The sequence below is a fragment of the Eretmochelys imbricata genome, chromosome 11, assembly GCF_965152235.1.
Source record: "Eretmochelys imbricata isolate rEreImb1 chromosome 11, rEreImb1.hap1, whole genome shotgun sequence".
Lineage (NCBI taxonomy): Eukaryota > Metazoa > Chordata > Testudines > Cheloniidae > Eretmochelys > Eretmochelys imbricata.
In genome coordinates, this window is record NC_135582.1 from 28,601,223 (window position 1) to 28,620,545 (window position 19,323).

The following is a 19,323-nucleotide window of genomic DNA, read 5'->3' on the forward strand; positions in this document are numbered from 1 at the left end:
TGACTGGTTCAGGGAGCTGGTAAAGGAATAGGAGAGTCTTTCCCACTAGGTCACCAGTTCAAGTGCAGACCGGATCAGGAGTAAATGAAAGTTGATACCAGCTACAAGTAGCATACATCATTTGAGCTAGGAGGTCTGACTTTAGTTCCTAGAGGACTGGTGTCGCATCACAAAGCCACTGCCTCAACTGACACCATCAAGGCAATCTCATTAAAGAAGTCAAAGACTGAATAGATAGGAGGCTGAACTGGTTGCTCAAACCTTAAAGGAGGTCCCTCTGGAGTAGGATTGGAGCAGTGAATGGAAGCATGAACTGCAGATGGTCAGGCCTCAACTGTTCTGTGAAGAGAGGATTTCAGTCTCTAGTGTTGTAAATCTGCCTCTTTTCATACACACTAAATTCACTGATAAAAGGAAAGTTGAAAGGAACATTTACAAATAAAAATCCATATACTTAAAAATGAACAATGTTGAAGTCAATATACACATACTGTACACACGCAACTGCTCACACATACTGCATTTGTTATTTTTGCAATTTGGTGCCTTTGATTAGTTTCTTCTGATTCTAGTTTCTGAGAAGACTGATTTAATGCCAAAAAATAAACCTGGATCCACTAAAGAGCCTGTATGTTGCTTTCAGGTTTTCACTAGCCAGGAAGGAGGCTTGCTTTGTTCCGTTTCACATAGTTGGGAAGTACAGATTTGACTTATGAAGTAATGCTGGATTTACTTTGTAAGAACTCACCAGATATTAATAAAAGCTTAAAATGATTCAGGCTACAATGACTGCAATGCAGATGAAGATGAAAAGAGTCTAGTTTAGAACATCATTGCAGACACTGAGGATAAAAACCAAAGATATGGAGATAAAATTCAGCAGACAATACCATTCTCAATACCAACTGTAAGGCATTGAGAAGTTACACTGACGATATGGCGAAATAACTTCATATTAAGAAATACCAGGTAACGATAGGGAGTCCTTGCAGATATGCAATTTTCGGAATAAGGGGCAAAGCTTTGACATTGAAAATCTGAATCTAGTTTACAAGGTCCAAGCAAACAGTTCTTTTTCAAAATTGACTGTTAAAATGATAGTGAAAATCCCAAGCACCTGATTCTTCTTTCGCTAACACTGGTGCAGATGAGGAATAATTCCACTGAAGTCAATGGAGTCACAGTGGTGTGAAGTGGGATGAGAATTAGGCCCTTGGAACGTAGATTATTCTGTCCTGTCATGGTGAGGAATTAGCAGTGGTTGCTCTCAATCACAATTTTAGGTGGGAAAACCTTCTTGCTGCTCATGCACTCCTTAATGACGTGCAGTTCTGATAGTGTCTGTGAGCCCTGACATTTAATCTTGATTTTGTCAGTTGTAGGTACAGTGTGTGAGTGTGTGTGTGCAAATCCTTTCACTCGAACACACTCCCTGAAGGACTTGCAATACCATCTCTAATATTTTGGGGGTAACTACTAAAGATGGCTTAGCAATGCATTAGACCTTTCAGGAGGAGTAATTGATTAATACCTCTCTATCATGTTTGCTGGTTATATATTAATATAATTCCTGGAAAAGAAATGGGATTATATGATTTATTAAAGAAGGTTTCTTTCAAAATGATAAAACTTAATGACTAATGAGAGCAGCAGTTTATTGCACTTTAGAAGAGATACTTATATTTTTAGTTACATATTTTTTCATTACTGTGTTTATTTGGTTTTAAATTTTTGTTGAGACTTTTCATTTTTATGAAAATCAGGGTCTAATAAATGAGATAACCTGAGTGCAGGCATGTTTTTGCAAGCTTCCTTTGTACAGCTCTGCTGCTGATACAGCTCAATTTTGAACTTCACATATGTTGCTCCAGTCCCGGGGCCTCCCTTAAGCAAGACTAAAAAATGCTACTGAACTGTGTGGAAGTTCTCTGATATAAACTAGAATGAATCCATCCAACTGCTTTTAATTTGTTACCCTGTCTCCTTGGTGCTTTAACCCACTGTGATACTTCACCTCAATGTCAGGAAGTCAGTGATTTTCTGAATATAGACATTTTTACAGTCCCAGCATTCAGGAGAGTTTAGAGCTTTACCAGTCCTGGCCCCTTTTTCTTTCATTGAAACATAAAAGTGATTTCTTAAGTGCTGATAGCAAGAAGGAACCTTTCTGTGAAGTTCTCCTCCATGCAGGGAGGCAGTCTGATATCTTAGGTGTGAAAGGTGGCAGGTCTATAGCAACACCAATTTGTTTAGGAAGGAAGTGAGATTCAGAAAATTAGCCTTTTTGCACATTTTCTCTGCATAATACTGAACTTGTGCTTATATATCCCACTAATACGTTTGTGCATTTTTATGTATAAGAGGCTGCAGTCGAATACACTTTTAAAACAACGATTTTCTTTGTCCATGGGACAAGCAAGCAAACCACCAAATCCATCAAAAAGTAAAAGACTTCTCATTATGAGGCCATTATTTATGGACACTGGAACTGATTAGACTGTCAGCTATATATATATACAGTATATAGTGTATACTATATATATAGTATTCATACATATGTTTGACGATCTATTTTGCTAATCAAATAGACTTAATATAATCTAAATAGTGAGATATGCTAGGCAAAAATAGTGAGATCTGCTCTTAGATTCCCCTGGAAGAGCCCCACTCCAACAGTCTGCTCTCCCTTTGGGAATGTCATACATGTAGAAAGAACAAAATTATCAGAATTGAAATCTGTGTGGATCTGAGATGTGGATTTTGCTCATGATGTAAACCCCAAATGTGTTAATGTTGTGTTCCTCTGATGTACTGCTGCCAACAGATTTCCTAGATGAAGAGGCAGCTAATGAGACGAATGTGTACTAAAACATTGGGCCATATTATCCCATAACTTTTTAAAGCAGAATTCCCCATACAAATCAATGAGAAAGTCTCCCTAAAAATAGTTGGTATAATGATGTGACCCTTCCTTGTATTCCCAGATACACAAGTGTTAAATCTGCCCTATCTAAAATTGCATAGGTTGAAGATAGGGCAGAATTTAGCCCACCTATGGCTTGGAAACTTAACATCCAAAGTCTCTGGATGAAAAGTTTGCAGAGAATAATTGAAAATCCAATTTTTTTCCTCAAAAAGAAAAAGATATTTTTAAACTGCAATCTGAGAAACTGATAGCACAATATATTATGATGTTATATGATACACAATGGAACTCCTTAGCTCCTTATATCAACTCGATCCCTTTTAACTGGTGAATTTATTACTATTTACTATTGATGTCACGCTGGCTATATTGTTTTTATTGGAAAATGAGAGTGAAAATTTAAATGTCTGATTAGCCAGTCAATGAGGATCTAGGTGATGATGTAGTTTGCATATATTATAACTTGAATAGGGATTTATTTTTACCAAGTTTAAAGAGACACTGTCAAGGCCCAAAACTGACCCATTGTTTTTTATCTGTATAATTCCATGCTGTTCATTTACACATGCTTTTGCTAAAGAATGGCAGGTATCTAGCAATGAGAATTATCCTCCCAGACTAAATCAGAGGCACATCGTGCCTTAATTTTTTTTCAGTAGAACTTCCCATTAATGGAATGATATGACACTTAGCATGCATGTGAGAAGAAGAGGAAATAACAGTGAGGAAACAGATTTCAAATTCAGGTTTCCAGAGAATTTTTCTAAACAACAGTTTGTAAAATCAGATGTTCGGAATGTTTCAAAAATACCTTGGCAGGGACCTTCATGTTAGCTCTGAATGCAGATGGGCTGAGGAGGCTGCCTTTGGGATGCAGAAAGTTCAGGTTCAAGGCTGAATCAGCACTAGAATTCAGATGGAGTTGTTCTGAAATCTTGGGAGCTGTTCTTGAGAGATTTCAGTCCCGTAAGTGGAAATGGAAAATAGGTTCTTTAGGGATCCAACTCTGAACTAAAATGGCAGGGGTGGGCATAGATACCCCCCTCTTCTAAAAGGGATTTGGGTAGTGACCATCTTCCAGCATGGAACTGTGGGTGATTTACACTTGTAACTGAATTTCTATGAAAACTCTTGGAGGACAAAAGGATGCAAAAAGCTGAATCAGTTCAGTCAATCTACAGATAAACTTTATTTTGTTTTAAACTGGAGAACTAAATGAATCCCCTTGTGTTACCTCATGTTACAGAGGAGTTTAGTCCTTAGCAATGAAGCTCTGTTTACATTAGTTTTCGTGAGCTTTACTCTTTCTGAGTGGGTGGACTTTAAAATGCTGAGATTAGATGGCTACTCTAGTATTTTGGCTCTGTTCCAGATGCTTATAGCCTTCCCGGAGAAGGATAACACTGTTTTGTAGAAAACAGAAAGTGTTGACATCCAGAACACATTGAGTGGGTGTACTAAGTTCAGCCAGCTGGGGTCATGTCCCCCTGGCCTGCCATCCAGGCTTAGCCAGTTTAGGAGTGCAGGGAATGGACGTGAAGACAAAGCACAGCAGAGTCCAGTGCACACAGTTGAAGGATACACACCCTAGAGCCTGTTTCCTAGAAATCTGCGGACAGAAAATTTAGGTGTACTCTGCTGCTGGAAAATAGCTTGTTTTTTGTTCTTAACTATAGTTATTTCCTGTTGCCTCTCAGTGGCTCATGTTGTATTAATTTTAACATACTGTTTTGGTCTTGAAGGAGTGAGAAAAAGCAAGTCCTGTTTTGCAGCAGCTTTTTTGTAGTTCAGGAAAGGAACTGGACACTAATGTAGATCACAACATGACTGAAGGAAGGTCACTTTTATATCCTTGTGCACATCGCAAAATTAGCCTTTGTCACTTGCCACAGCTGCTAACAATGCCTTGGTAAAGAACAAAGAATGAACACCTCAGCCTGGCCTTGAACCATGATTCTGAAAACAAGGACCACAGGGCTTTACCAGCCCAGGCTGCCATCTGGTCTTTTATGCAACACAATAAAGTAATCCCTTTGAATGCAGCCACAAGATTGTGGAACAATAAAAGGTATTCAGGAAGTTTGTTTTTTGTTATTGTGTTCTCGGTTCAGGGATAGATTGTGGATAGCTTTGCGCCTGTGCAGGAGGATCAGAAGCAAAGAGAGAACAAGAAATACTCCCTCTGTCTTACACAGATGCACAAGGGACAGTCAGTCGGTCTGTCTCAGTATTTATATTGAACTCATCATTGTAGTATCTGAACATCTGAGCTCAATCTTGGCCCTGGCACTGCAAGCTTTCAGGGACAGAGGTGGTGTAGCTCCAACGGCCCTAGGAACAACAGTCTAGCACCACAAAAGTGGCAAGTTGGGGTGGGACCATGGATACCAGCCCGCAGAGGAGATCAAGTGCAAACGGAGCACATGTAACCTCCTTTCAAGGGGTTACATTGCCTCTGATCATGGCTGGTAGGGATATTGTGACTTGGGCAGGCAAAATGCCTCTGGAGACTGCTGTTCAGGATACAGTGCCCTGGGTTCTGGTGTAAAAACTGGAACAGAGCCACATGGATACAAAGCTGAAACAAAGCTAGTCAGGCACTGGATCCTTTTGTTCCTTTTGAATGTTGCTCGGTTTACCACGGTCATGTTGAAACATGAAACCATTGTGGAATAGTCAAGTGAAAGCTGTATTGTATGAAATATATTTGACTGGAATGAGACTAAATCTTGACAACGCTTAATATGCAGTGCTGTTACCAAATCATCTGGACTCACGTTGCAGTGACAATTTGGATATAATTGAGGTTAGTTTCATAGGCTAAATAATGCATATTTCTATGATGTGCTATTGGTTTTATTTTTAACTCTTCAGCATTTCCATACTTAGTAGATTTCCTAGCATTCGCCCCCACTTTTCCATCTGCTGATTTAATTAAGTTCTGGTTTTTATACTGTGAATCTAGAGTAAACGAAATAGAAACCTTACCTACATTATTTGGCACTTAGCAGTAGACATGAATAATTTTGGAATTTATGGGGAAAAAGAAAAGTTATGTGTTTTGGGAGCCAAAATATGATTGGCAAGCCAGACCTTGAAGGCAGCTCTATGCAGTATGGGATCCAGTTGCAGCTATTTGAAAGTGTAATGTTCCAGGGTTCTGTTTGTAGGTGTATTTGGGGAATCAGAAATCTCATCCACCATCTCAAGATACAGGGTATACAAATTTCACATTGCTTTTTCAGATGTGGAGAAAAAAATATTGTGGTTTGCCTTTTTATTGATTCTAAAAACACTTTTGAATATAGATGACTTGAAAATGTGACCTTAGAGAAAGGATGAACTTTATACTGCCATGAACCTTTTGGAGAAAACGAATGGAGAAAGAACACACTGGTCCTTCACAGGAGCAGACGCTCAATTAATGGTATTCAGTTTTACAGTTTCAGTCAGTGGACGAGTACCTCTAGTCTCCCTTGATGAATAAGAAAGTGCATGGTAAAGCGGAATGATCAAATACAGTCGGATGAGTTGATGTTATGTCATTCCAAAGGCAATCCAAGTACTTTGATTATAAAGCAGGCCTATGCTCTCCTCTGCATAGCAGCAGGTGATCTCCACAAAGCTTTTTATTTTATGACGCTTTGTAAAGGCAAGATATCATCATGTTGATAGAAAGGTGAAAGTAAATACAGCTGCTGTTAGATACTATCAGGACCTGATTCTCCATTGCACTGCTGCCTGTGTAGTAACTTACAGCTGTGCAAAACGAGTGTAAAGTAGGTGTAAAACACCACCAGTCTGATTTAGTAGCATTGCATATCCACTTTGGGCTGGTGTTAATGATTACACACAGTGTAGGACGATGGAAAATCAGACCCAGGGACTGTATCGCGATTCTGTGAAATGATTGTATGAGATGAGGTGACTGTAACAGAGAAGGCAAACACAGGGGTGCTAAGAGTCAGGTTTAGTTTAGATTTTACCATGAATAGGATAGTTACTGATGCAATGAGATCATAGATTTTAATTTAGGGATAAAAATGGAAAGAGAAATAACCCAAACCATAATGAAGCACCCAGTCCTCTGACTGAGCTGAAAAGTGATGCTGATGTTTGTGAAATTCATAGTGGTTAGAAAAAGAGGAAATGACCAGCAGCCTTATGTGAGTCATTCCGCTTAACCATAAGGAACAGAAAAAGGGTCCGAAATACAGACTCTTCATTCATGTTAATTATTAATACAGTCACAATTACTGCAAGTTATAGGGTCATGCCAATCCAATTTATTACCCTTCTTTGCTGTAATTACTGATTTAGTACATAAAAGATACGCAATGGATATAGTGCATTTGGATTTCAGGAGGAGATTTGATATAGTGCCACCCAATACACTTGTAAAGGAATTGAATTGCTGCCAATTAGATAAAAATGCCATAACATGTATTAGAAATTGGTTGTCTAACAGGAAATAGGGATCAGTTATTTATGGAAAGACTTCCAAGTGCAGAACAGTATCAGCTGGGGTGCTGCAGAGGGCAGCATTTGGATGACTATTATTTAATACATTCATTAACAATCTAGAGAGAGGGATAAATCAATCAAGGTCAAAATTTGCTCAAGGAACTCAAAGAAAGAGCAGGAGAGCAGAACTGAACTTCAGAGGGAGCAGGAAAAATTAGTTTAGTTCTCTGTAGTAAGATTTGATTTAAAGGCCTGTCTTCACATACAGCGCTTTATTGGTGCAGCTGCACTGTTGTAGGTCTTTAGTAAAGACACTTGTATGCCGACAGGAGAGCTTTTCCCGTCGGTGTAGTTAATTCACCTCCCGGAGAGGCAGTAGGTATGTTGATGGGAGAAGCTCTCCTGTTGACATAGCGCTGTCTACACAGGAGGTTAAGTCGGGATAATGATGTCACTCACGGGAGTGAATTTTTCACTCCCCTGAGCAACGTAGTTATACCTGTATAGGTCTGTAGTGTAGACCTGTCATAAAAAATGGAGTCCCCAAACATAGGAGGAGGGAGTAAGATAGAAGCCTGGGAGAGGGCTATCTGAAAAGCAGTGAGTCTGAGATTATCTGGAATGAGCGTTGGTAACAGTCTCCATTAAAGCAGTGCAATTTGATGCGTTTGTGAAGAAAGCCCTTGCTATTTTCATGGTGATTCACATATAAAGCAGAAGAGATAATGGTAAAGAACTTGCCTTTAAGTAATGTCTGTGTCAAAGTAGAAAGGTGTCGCACTAGGTCCAAAGCATGCCTTTCCCTGCCTACCACAACGGTGATCAGAAGGGATAGAAAGGTAGCTAGGGCTGTGGTGCAGGCTAATTAAGGGGAGAGTTGTCTTTCCTTTTCCAGCTGGCTAAGAAGCTGGAACTGTCTCTGGCAGTTGGGACCCACTGTTGTGAGCAGCTTGTTTTTGTTTGGAATCCTTTGTTTATGAATCAGTAAGAGAAAGCCCATGCAAAGGAATTGAAACTACTGCTGGTGAGCATGTTATTCAGCTTCCCTTACTCGTGGTTCTGCCCACCAGCCGACAGTGACTTTCATGTAAACAGATCTCAAAGCTGCTTAAAACCTTTTTCCTAAATGAGATGTACAAATCATATACGGCTGCTTATGCAGTTTGCTAGTCAGCCTCACCTCACTCTCATCTGAAGAAGGTGAGGAAGATTTGGTCCTGACTGCAGAGAAGGACTCGAGGAATCACTTTACCTTCTAGTGTGGTGCAGTAATCTCTAGAGTGAAATGTAGTAAGTGTTTGAAAACACACAGTAATAACACACAGCAGTTTAGGAGACAGAGTGAAGAATACCATGTCCAACAGAAATTACAAGGGGATTGGAAGTGGGCAGAATGTCAGTACCACGTAGGAATTTGGCCAAGATACCAGGGTTGACATTCCTACAAATACCAAAAAGGAGAGGGGATCTTTAATGGCAACTCTGCAAAAGACACCATCTCAACTCCTCTCCCCATGCCATGGCATGGCCATGATTGAGTTCCCACTCACAGGCAAAATTGTTGTCTGCTGAATTGCCAGCTCAACTTCTTGTAGTGCCTAGGTTTTCCAGGCAGGTTTCCTATCCATGTGACAGTCTGGCCTGAAGAGCTGATTAGATCTAATCACATCACAGCCTGACAAGGTATGATTGCACGTAATAGTGATTCTTTGCCTAACTTTGCAGCCATTCGTAGTCTTGAAATGTAATTTTGATGTAGAAAGGATATTTTAAAATAACTTAGAGAAAATATCAAGAAGGGCAATAAAATGATATGTGAATTGGAGGAGTAGAATCATGGGGACATAAGATCATCAAAGTAACAATATGAAGAAAGATAAGACAAGGAGCAATGGCCACAGGTTAAGGGAAGAAAAGGGTTTGCTATAGCAGAACAGTGTAATGGGCTCTCAAGGGAGGCTTTCTCACCCAGTATGGGACTAGGTAAGTCATTTGTGAGACTGATAGTAAGTACATCTACAAAATATAGTATCTCTGATTGGATGAACCAAGCAGACGTTTCTTTCACTCTTATCAGTGGTTCTATCTAGATCACATGAAGGGTAAAACAGAACCAGGGGTGTCTGTCAGGTAGCCAGAGCATTTCCAGTAATCAGAGAAACTTCCAATCACATTTATCTTGAATGGAAAAGTTAAGGGAATTAGTCACTCTTTCTGCATGTGCTTTCACTGCTTTTAGCAAAGGTGCTGGCTGACTCTCAGAATCCAGGGGTGCAGAGGAGTTTGATAAGGTCTTACAAGTACTGGGGAAGACAAGAGGTGGGAACCTTACACCTCAGGTGTCACAATTTGCTAAACTGGAGACTTAATAAGCAGGGTAACTGTAGATCGTGCTGTTTGGTAGACTGGAAGAGGTAGGTACAGAACAATAATGCTAGCAAAGTTACACTATTTCAGTACAGTGAATCAGATACTGTAATTACTGTAAAAAGGGCAAGTCATACAATCTGCTATGAAAACGTAAGAGAAAAAGTCCTTATCATGATGCAGAAGGTAATGTTATGTTACTGTGAGGTGGTAGGCAAGAAGGAATCAGCACTTGATATATATAAGTTGTGAAAGCAGCTTTCCTTTGACAGGAATGTAATGATGAGACAGGGAGAAAGGACCTAAGAAATCTTTGTCAGATATATTGATCCACAGACCATTGCAAGTTAAGCTCTCTTGTCTAGCTGTCCTCTCTAATTATATAAGCATGAGGTATTAATATTTTGCGTGTAACCCTTACAGTTGTTGTTAATTGGCTGCCAGCTGTGTGCGCTGGGCGCTGTCCAATCATACAGACTACGCAATGCTTGTTCCAAGAGGATCGCAGTCTGAATTCCTTGGGTTAGGCTTGGTACATAGATATGAAAGCTACATGCCCGCTTTTCTTAAGCTGTTTAGCTATGGATCATTAAGCCCATTTAGATGTAAGTACAATTGTTAGATTATGCTCAAGGTGCATTTCAACTCCAATTTAAGAGATCACTGAAGTTGCACTCCAGCTTGTATTCATATGTGGCTATTAAAGACACTCTGCCATTAGTCCTTAGCCTGCCGTTGCTAGGGCTCATTTAAGTTTTCAGCATATAGCTTGCCATATAGCATTCAGGAAATTGCACCTGGCAGTCTCAGCTGGCTTTGGCAGCTACTTTTCCTTGAGGTACAGCAACTTACACAATCCTGCCTTCTGAACTCTGCCCTCAGTTATGGTTCTCCAGCGACAGTGATGTCAGTGGGGCTTCACAGGCATAACTAAGGGCAGAATGCAGACTCTGGAGGGTGTTTTGAGGAATCCTAAGGATAGGTTTGTTTCAGTATAATGGGAGGTTTGATCAAGTCATAAATTGTGAAATTGTACAGCTCAGGGGCTGAATGTTTTGTTATCTGTTTGCCAGCATATTGTCTTACTGCTTCACTCCTGGATGATTTAAAGCCGTTTGATGCTGGCATCCGTTGCAGTCCCTGTGCTGATGCAGAATACTGAGTAAATGTACTTAGTAATTGTACCTCTGTGAATCAACCTCAACTAATACCTAACAAATAGATATCAAAGGACATTTTTTTTACCATCAAAGGAGGTGATGATGATAGGCTTGGTCTACCCTGCACCTTTTCCATACACTCTTAATCTTTATTGCAGGTTGTCAGCCATGGTTTCTAGTTCATTATATTTTCTTTATGTGAATGGTGCTATATCACTATGGACAGTGCTCATATCTGCAGGATATAAATTATCTAGTTAAGGTTGCACGCAGAGACATTTTAAAACCCAAATATTGTCCTGCTGTTCAAATAAAATATCATTTCAATGGCATTTCAAGATCTTTCTTACAAAACAAGCCTTTTGAAATCTCCCAGTGTGGGGATAAATTGCGCCTTCCCCTTTGCCAGTGTGTGGGATTGGGGAGATAGAATCATAGAATATCAGGGTTGGAAGGGACCTCAGGAGGTCATCTAGTCCAACCCCCTGCTCAAAGCAGGACCGATCCCCGACTAAATCATCCCAGCCAGGGCTTTGTCAAGCCTGACCTTAATAACTTCTAGGGAAGGAGATTCCACCACCTCCCTAGGTAACGCATTCCAGTGTTTCACCACCCTCGTAGTGAAAAAGTTTTTCCTAATATCCAACCTAAATCTCCCCCACTGCAACTTGAGACCGTTACTCTTTGTTCTGTCAAGGAGATGGTGCAAGGAGCATGTGTGCTGGGAAGGCTAGTGCTTTTTGCACTAGTAACATACACTTCAGGATAGCTGGGCTGGGAGAACAAGACCCCATCTGTGCCATGCTTCTTCCAACACCAGGAAGTATTATGCTTTTGAAAGACATAATGCCTTTAAAAAGCAGTGCACTGTCTCCTCCTGCCTCTTCAGACAAAGCTCCATGGCTGAGGTTAAAAGGGCCTCTGTGGAATGTGATTGACTGTGCCATAAGGAATTCAAATAATACCATTAAATCACCACAATCACGTTGTCTTGTTTTGCTCATGTCTGACCTCTCTCAGTGCTAAGCCTGTTGCAGTCTCTTACATTTGTTTTCTCTTTCTCCACAGAATGCAATGAACTTGCCACCTGACAAAGCCAGGTTACTTCGGCAGTATGACAATGAGAAGAAATGGGAGTTGATCTGTGATCAGGTAAAGGGGAGCCATAAGGGTTTTTAGCATTGTAGTCATTAAGGGCACAAGACAGGTTTCTTCCTTGTCCCTATCTTTAAGGGGGGCACTGTCAAGGACAACTTTTTCTATGGCTTTTCCTTTCTTTGGCTTTATGCTCCATTGTTTCTAGCATCCCTTAGAAGCTATCCAATAATACTTCTTTCCCATCTATTAAATAATATTTCTTTCCCATCTGATCTTACTCTGTTCTATTTGCATATTTCCGTGTGTGCTGGATGACATTAACATTAATGTGGCATAGATTTAAGGAGGGTGACCTTTCTTCACCCTTAGGCCTCTGGTTTGAATTTGACCTAGATTAGTGATGCCCCAAATTATTACTGTCTCTTGGTCTATGTGAAATGAGGGGGGTTCAGTTCACAAAACCACGATCACGCGTATCACCCTCAGCAAAGCATGAATGCTTATGGAGCTGAACTATTTCTTCATTTCCAATTGAACGACTTCAACTTAAACAGCACCATATGCCAAGAAGTGTTTGTGCACTAGCTTCACTGTTTTGTCAGCACAGCCCTGAGAATAGCATATGATTGTTAACATGTTGGCTCTGCAACAACAAAGGAACAGAAAACAAAATATTTAAAGAACAAAGAAGCGAAAAATGGCAGGACATAGATTTCGGAGCTAACACCTAAATCGCCTTGTAATTTACACAGTCATTGCTAATAACACAAATCTGGATTCCGTTTAGCTTGGGGTGAAAGAATAAGATGTACTGTAAAGATGTAACCACAGAGAAAAAGTTAGGGTGTAGGCACCCAGAGTGAGAATTCAGGAGAATCTCTAATCATGTTGATGGATCATGGACAGGATAGTAAAAAGCTCTGTGGGACATCTCCCATACATCCTCCAGTGGGGTAGAGTGTTAAAAAGTCAGATTATCTTGAAGTAAATTGCAATACAGGGCCATCTCCTGGTGTTCCTTGAATATTCTATACAAAACATTTAAAGAATTGTGCTACTTAAAATTACTGCTTACTGAAACACTGCAGTAAATTGCTTAATCTACTGTAAGTAACTACTGTTCTCAAGGATTATTGCTTAGAGCATGTACTGTTAAAGTTTAAGTAATGAATTGTGAGATTCATCCGTGGTATTATGCAGTCATTTTGCACCTGTACAAGATTGAAGAAGAAGGAAGCAGCCATATCAAATGGCTTAGAGCTGGTCATACATTTACAGTACACAGCTGCTGCCACTTCACATAAGTTTTGAAGTCTATAGATAAAAAGATAACAGAGCTGAGACAGACAGGTGGTGACATACAGCACAGGAAACATGAGGGAAAATCCCAGTAATTAGTGGCACATTTTCATCACTCTATTTAAAATACACTGGGTCAGATTCTCAGCCAAGACAGGCCCCCTTTCCATTGAACTGATAGTGATGGCACAGAGGAGTCACTGAGCTGTCCTAATGAGCTGCTGCTGATTCTCTTAATTGGGAAAATCAGAAAGTGGAATAGAGTCAGAATAGCCGGCTTTATGCAACCCCTTCCTGGGTGCATCCCTCATATGGGGCCTACATTGGAGTCCTAGAGGCATGTGACTGAAATGCTGTTTGCCACAGCTCCCTAGCTGCCCTGACATCACCTTGGGAGTGATTACCAGTCAGTGTAAATTAGAGCAGCCATGAGGCGAACGTCTGTAATGAGAGTGTAGTACAGCATATGGTGCATGAAATATTTGTATCTGTCTGCATAATTATGGCACCAGGTTAAAACACATTCTCCCACGAATAGGCTTTGTATGTAATATGTTTTCAATTTTAATTGACACAGAACATGAACTGCTGTTTTTTATTGACATCCTTCATTACTCTATGCCGTTTTTTCATCTTTTTAGTTAAAAAGAAAAAAGTAAGTGACTTAACATAACTGCCTAAGAAATTAACAGCTTTCATTCCATAGAGTCCTGTGCCGGATTTGAAGTAATGCCCTGAAGGAGGAAGGCCCTAGATTAGAGCAGTGTTCTCAGACTGTGTGGTTTATAAGTGGTTTATGGCGCATTTCCTGGTCATGTGCCTATGGAACATTTTAAGAAACACACAGTGGGGAACTGGATGGAGAGAAGTGACTCCATAAAATGAACTTCTTCTTACAGCGTGTCTGATTTATGAACAACATTGGAGAACCACTAGTTTCATTCTTATTTGAAGAGGCAGATTATCTCACATCTGCCTACGCTGGGTTTCTTATATCTTCCTTTGAGGCATCTGGTACTGGTCACTGCCAGAGACAGGATATTGGATAGAGGGACCTTGGTTCTGATCCAGTATAGCAATTTCTCTGTTTCTGTATTATTATAAATCTTCTGAGCCAAGTAGGCCCTTCTCCTGCCACGCTAAAAGAGTCTTCCCTGCTGCTAGTTCACTGAACAAGGAGTAAAATTAAGAGTTACTAAGAGGTATCAGAGTTCCTGGGCTCACAGGCCATGGGAGAATTGCTGACGAGATGCTCATGATTCCTGAAGAGGTGGTAGGGTAAGAAGGTTTCCTGCTGCTGCATCATTTGCTACAGCTAATTGTTTTGGAGAAATGAGGTGTCATTAGGCCACTCATCTTGTTTTAAACCGCGCAGTCCTGCTTTTGTAATATTTGTCTCCCAGCCAGTTCTGAGACAAAACCAGACATGGTTTTGTCTGGTATCGGATGCTGTAATGGATAGCACACCTCTCTGCCCCTGCCAGTATGACCTCACATACACTGTTCGTGCGATGGGAAAGCGGAGTGGCATGCTTTTCAAAATCGTGTGCCCCGGTCATCATGACCTAGAATACAAGGTCATGCTGGAAGGGGCGTGGCCACACTGGCAGGGGTATGCCTATGCCATTCCTGGAGGGTACCTGAATGTCCAGTATTCCAGGAATGTGCAAGTGGCCATCTGAGTGAGGTGACACCATCCTTGGGAGATCTGATTCTAATTGATGATTACAAGCCTAGAGAAAAGATTGGAGGATGTTCCTGTTTCTGGACCAGAACAGCAGGAGAGCCATCTAAGGGAGAATGATGGGAAAGGATTGACACAAGAGAAATAAAAAGCTCCAGTTTCTAGCTGCAAATCCTCTAGCCTTGGAGATTCCTTATTGTGGAGGCTAAACAGAAGGAAGCTGGGTATCAGGAATGGTCTGAGTTAGATAGCAGGGAAGGTGATAAAGTTTTTTGCATTTGGTAGGCTGCCCTAAGGCTTAGAAAATATTAGAGTTTTGCAATCCTGTGGAAGGGTCAGGGCTTATAGGCCTTTTCAGATTTCTGGGCTGAGAATACTGTGAAGGGGACACAAATGTTGTGGGGATGGTGGGGAACATGTTACAAAGCATTTTCATGCCCCTGATGGCTTGCTCTCGCATGACATGGCAGAGAAGACTCACTTCTAAGCCAGGGTGACTTCTGTATTTGAAGCTGTTGGTGGTATGTGGAGTAACAGAGAAAGGATAAGTAGGAGGTCTACAAGGAAGGCAATGGTTGGTTGAAAATCACAGGACTGCCACCAAGATTAACTATTTTGGTGAGTCAGTGTTGTTTTTGTAATGAAACCCAATATCAGGGAAGTATTTAACCAAAAGGCTCCTGTTCTAAGGATTTGTTACCAACACGATGAAGGTTCACAGAGAGATTCTCTGAGGTTCCTCAATTTTTTGGAGCAAGATGGGGTCTTGATTGGAGTGAGCTGGGGCCTCGTTTCCAGTGAGCTTGGCTCAGTATGGAGTTGTGGGTGGAGAGCATGGTAGCTTCACCTGAAACCAGGCCAAATTTGATGCTTCGGCTAAGCTTTACTTTAAAATTTTGTGTTGATTGTAAATTGAAGCTCAAAAGGAGATTCAAATCACTGGGGACTCAAATCAGAAAATAGTTTTTACAAAACTTGAAAAACCAAATCCCATTTCTCTCAGATCTAGGGTGAATCCTTGACTCTTTTGAAGACAATCGCAAAACACCCTTTAACTTCAGTGGGGCCAGGATTTCATTCCTGGTTATTACCGCAGGAAAATGAGAACCATTTTGGCATGTTCCTTGGCCAAAGTTCGTGTGTCAAAGAGAGTCCACACTCAGAAGGTGATGTCTTCACACTATGCTGCACAAAAGTAAACAAATCAGAGCCATTAAAATGCTCTCGGTATTAAGATAAGATCTATAATCACAGAAGAACCCTGGAGGGATTTATTCCCCTTTATACTTGCATTGAACGAGCCTTATATGTTCTCTTTAAAATAAATAATCTACTTCATTTCTAAAACCAAAATTAATTATTAAGCCTTCTGTCCTGAGCTGAGGTTACTGATAAAAGATCTACAGTTCACACTCAATTATTTTCACCTTGACACTACTTTCTGGAACCCAGCCTTCCTTTTCACACCTCCTGCATCTTGGCTTCTGACCTCTGTACAATCACTTTTTTATGAATCTTTTAAAGGGAAATGATGTGAAACTATTCTTTCCATGAATCACGGTAGGTTTTGGAATAGATTGATAGCTTAACTGCAACATCAACACAGATCAGTGACTGACATTTAAAGCCCTGAACATTAGAGACTAGACTACAAGTACCCAGTTACCCTTTAGCCACGGCCTGGGCATTGTTTCAAAGGCGCCATCAGTCATCACAAGTGGCAGAATTGTTCAGACAAGATTATTTTAAAGGGTATTTTCTGCATGTTGAGTTCAGCTCTCAGATGGATTATTGAGTTCAAAGTCTATTTTACTGATAAAGAAAAACTGAGAGGCAGGTTGATTGTGGTGGAAGCTGAGCATGGATTGTGATTTCTTTTGCCTGATAATTACTGATTATTTAAAATAAGTAGCTGATAAGCCCTGAACCTCTGTTTAGTTGTTTGATCACGGAAGGGTAGTTGAAAAATGACTTCTTTTGCTGTGTATCGTCCTGGAAAGCCATTAACTCTTTGGCAGCAGTTTTCATGATTTCTTCACACTGAGCACTAATATATTTGGTGTCTCTTTCCTTTCATTTCTTGCAGATGCCCATTTTTAGGCAGAAAAGCTCCATTTATTGGAGACTTCACATTTACATTAAAACCAGATTATTACTATTTTCTGTTTGTACAAGGGAATCAAAGTTTTTCAAAGAAACCTGTTGTGATTAAAAAATGAGTTATTTTTAAGACACGGTCGTATAACATTGACCCAGTAAGCAGTCTTACATTATAAATGTGTAAGATTTCATTTATCCGAGTCATTTTGACAAAATGAAATGGATTAAAAGTCATTCTGTAAACACCAGACATTGAGTAATGAGGTTAAGCAAAAACATACACATTGGTGGAGAAGTCAGATGCTTCCTGTTCCACTGACATGACAGGAGGAAGTTAGTATTGTTAACTTGTTATAGAGCATCTGAAGAATTCACATAGATTGACTAGTCGCTAACAGAAGTGCTGGTGGCTTCTGCAGCAGATTCGTAAAGGTGGAAACACATCCTTCCACTCAGATCACCTGCTGAAATCTGGCCTAGATCATTAGTGATCAAAAGTTATCACCATCTGACACAGGTTGATGCTGTCATTTCATTTCCCAGTGGACACACAGGAGAAAATAGCATTAGCATGGCTGCTTATCTTAATAGAGAGACCAACGACTGAACAGAGCTGACCCCTCATTCAGATTAGAGTGAAGGACATTGGTGCTGAAAGTGTGCAGTACCCTTACTGCACGTCATCTAGTACAGAGGACATCAGTAGCTAGGGTAGCCAGGCGAACACCTATCATTGGCACTAAATCCATGTTCAAAATGAAAGAGAAACTCTGTGGTTGGCAAGACTTTGGTTTAAAATTTCACTGAGCAATCTTTTCAGTCACTGAAACCAACCAAGTAAGCAACCATTGTTTGTCAAACCATATCAGACCCCAAATGACCGTTTTACAAGGTGCAGGGCTCTGTAACTGTCAATGGTTCTGGGCTCTGTTCTCTTTGTACTCTGTGTAGTTACTTAATTTACATTAATACTAAGGATGAAACAAGTAAACAAAGGAGAATGTAGGTTCCGAAGGCAGAAGATGTACTGAATATTTTAGGAAGCAAAAGGATATTGGAAGTGACATGACTTCCTGGTTTTAGATTAAGTCTCTTTTCCAGATTCAGGTGAATAAGAGAAGCATCAAGTTCTACTTAGGACCCTACTGATAGGGAAAATATAGAACTCTGACATTTCCTTTTGCTACCAATATAGGTCTTAAATTTTTAACTATGAGGCATAAATAATAAGTATAAATAACTGTCTCCAAGTATTATGAGAGCACCCAGGACCATAGTTAAGGAAACTCTGAGAATGGTTTTATGCTTATAGGAATTGTTGGTGACTTAAGTTCAGATTCTCTTAGGGCCATGTCAGTTAGTGCTGAATGGTTCATCTGCCATACTAGGATTCCCTGCAGCAACCATGCCAGGATATTGTACCAACATAGCAGTTTGAAAAACACTAGATTGAGTCAGTTTCAGAGCAACTTTGTCCAGCTGGTATGTGTCATACTGGTGATCACTCCCAGGTAAATGAAATCAATTCGCTGTAATGTTTTGTTCAGGCAACATTCAACTCCCCAATTAAAAGTTGTCCAGCAGTTCTTCACTGAGAGCAGATTCACCCGTCGTTCATTTTAAAAATCACTGCCATTATTTTCCAGCTTTTGCCTGTCTGTGTTTCTGTTGCCTTTGTTGATGTATATAATGTTCACCAAAGGACCAGACTCTAGTTCCCTCTCCCTCTTCCTACTGGCCTGTCTTAACTGGATTGAACCAAGTACTTTTCAAGGTGTTCCTTCAGACACTGTGATAATGGGGAACCAGCATTGTCCACACCTGATGAGATGTTGTAGAGCTGGGTGACATCAGCACATTGATAGGACTGTGGTCCATAGCATTTGGAGTGTCCACTCCAATGGTTTGACATATAGTATACGAAAAAATAGAAGTGACAGGATTTAGGCCTGTAAGACTCTATGGGGGACAAGGAGCAGCTGCCCATCATGCGATCTGAGATCTATTTGAGAAGAATGAGTGCAGCTAATTCCATCCACCCAGGCAAGGTCCTGAGCTGGGTCAACAGCCCCTTGAGATAGGATGGTGTCATGATCTGCTGGTATATTGAATAGTTGCTGTTGAAGTAGGCTGGCCAATATTTCCTTGATAACATTGTTGAGGAAAGGGATTTTAGAGAGACACTAGTGTTGGCAAGGCAGTCAGTGCTGCATGAATGTTTACTG

General features: G+C 40.5%; 1 protein-coding gene across 3 annotated transcripts in view; it reads left to right on the plus strand.

Annotated features, from left to right (window-relative positions):
* FMNL2 (formin like 2) overlaps nucleotides 1–19,323 on the plus strand; it is a 263,378-nt gene that overhangs the window by 124,445 nt on the left and 119,610 nt on the right. For all 3 annotated transcript variants that reach the window (XM_077829846.1, XM_077829845.1, XM_077829847.1), the window contains exon 2: nucleotides 11,986–12,069. In XM_077829846.1, the coding sequence (XP_077685972.1) occupies nucleotides 11,986–12,069 (84 nt within the window). The remainder of the gene's footprint in view (nucleotides 1–11,985; nucleotides 12,070–19,323) is intronic.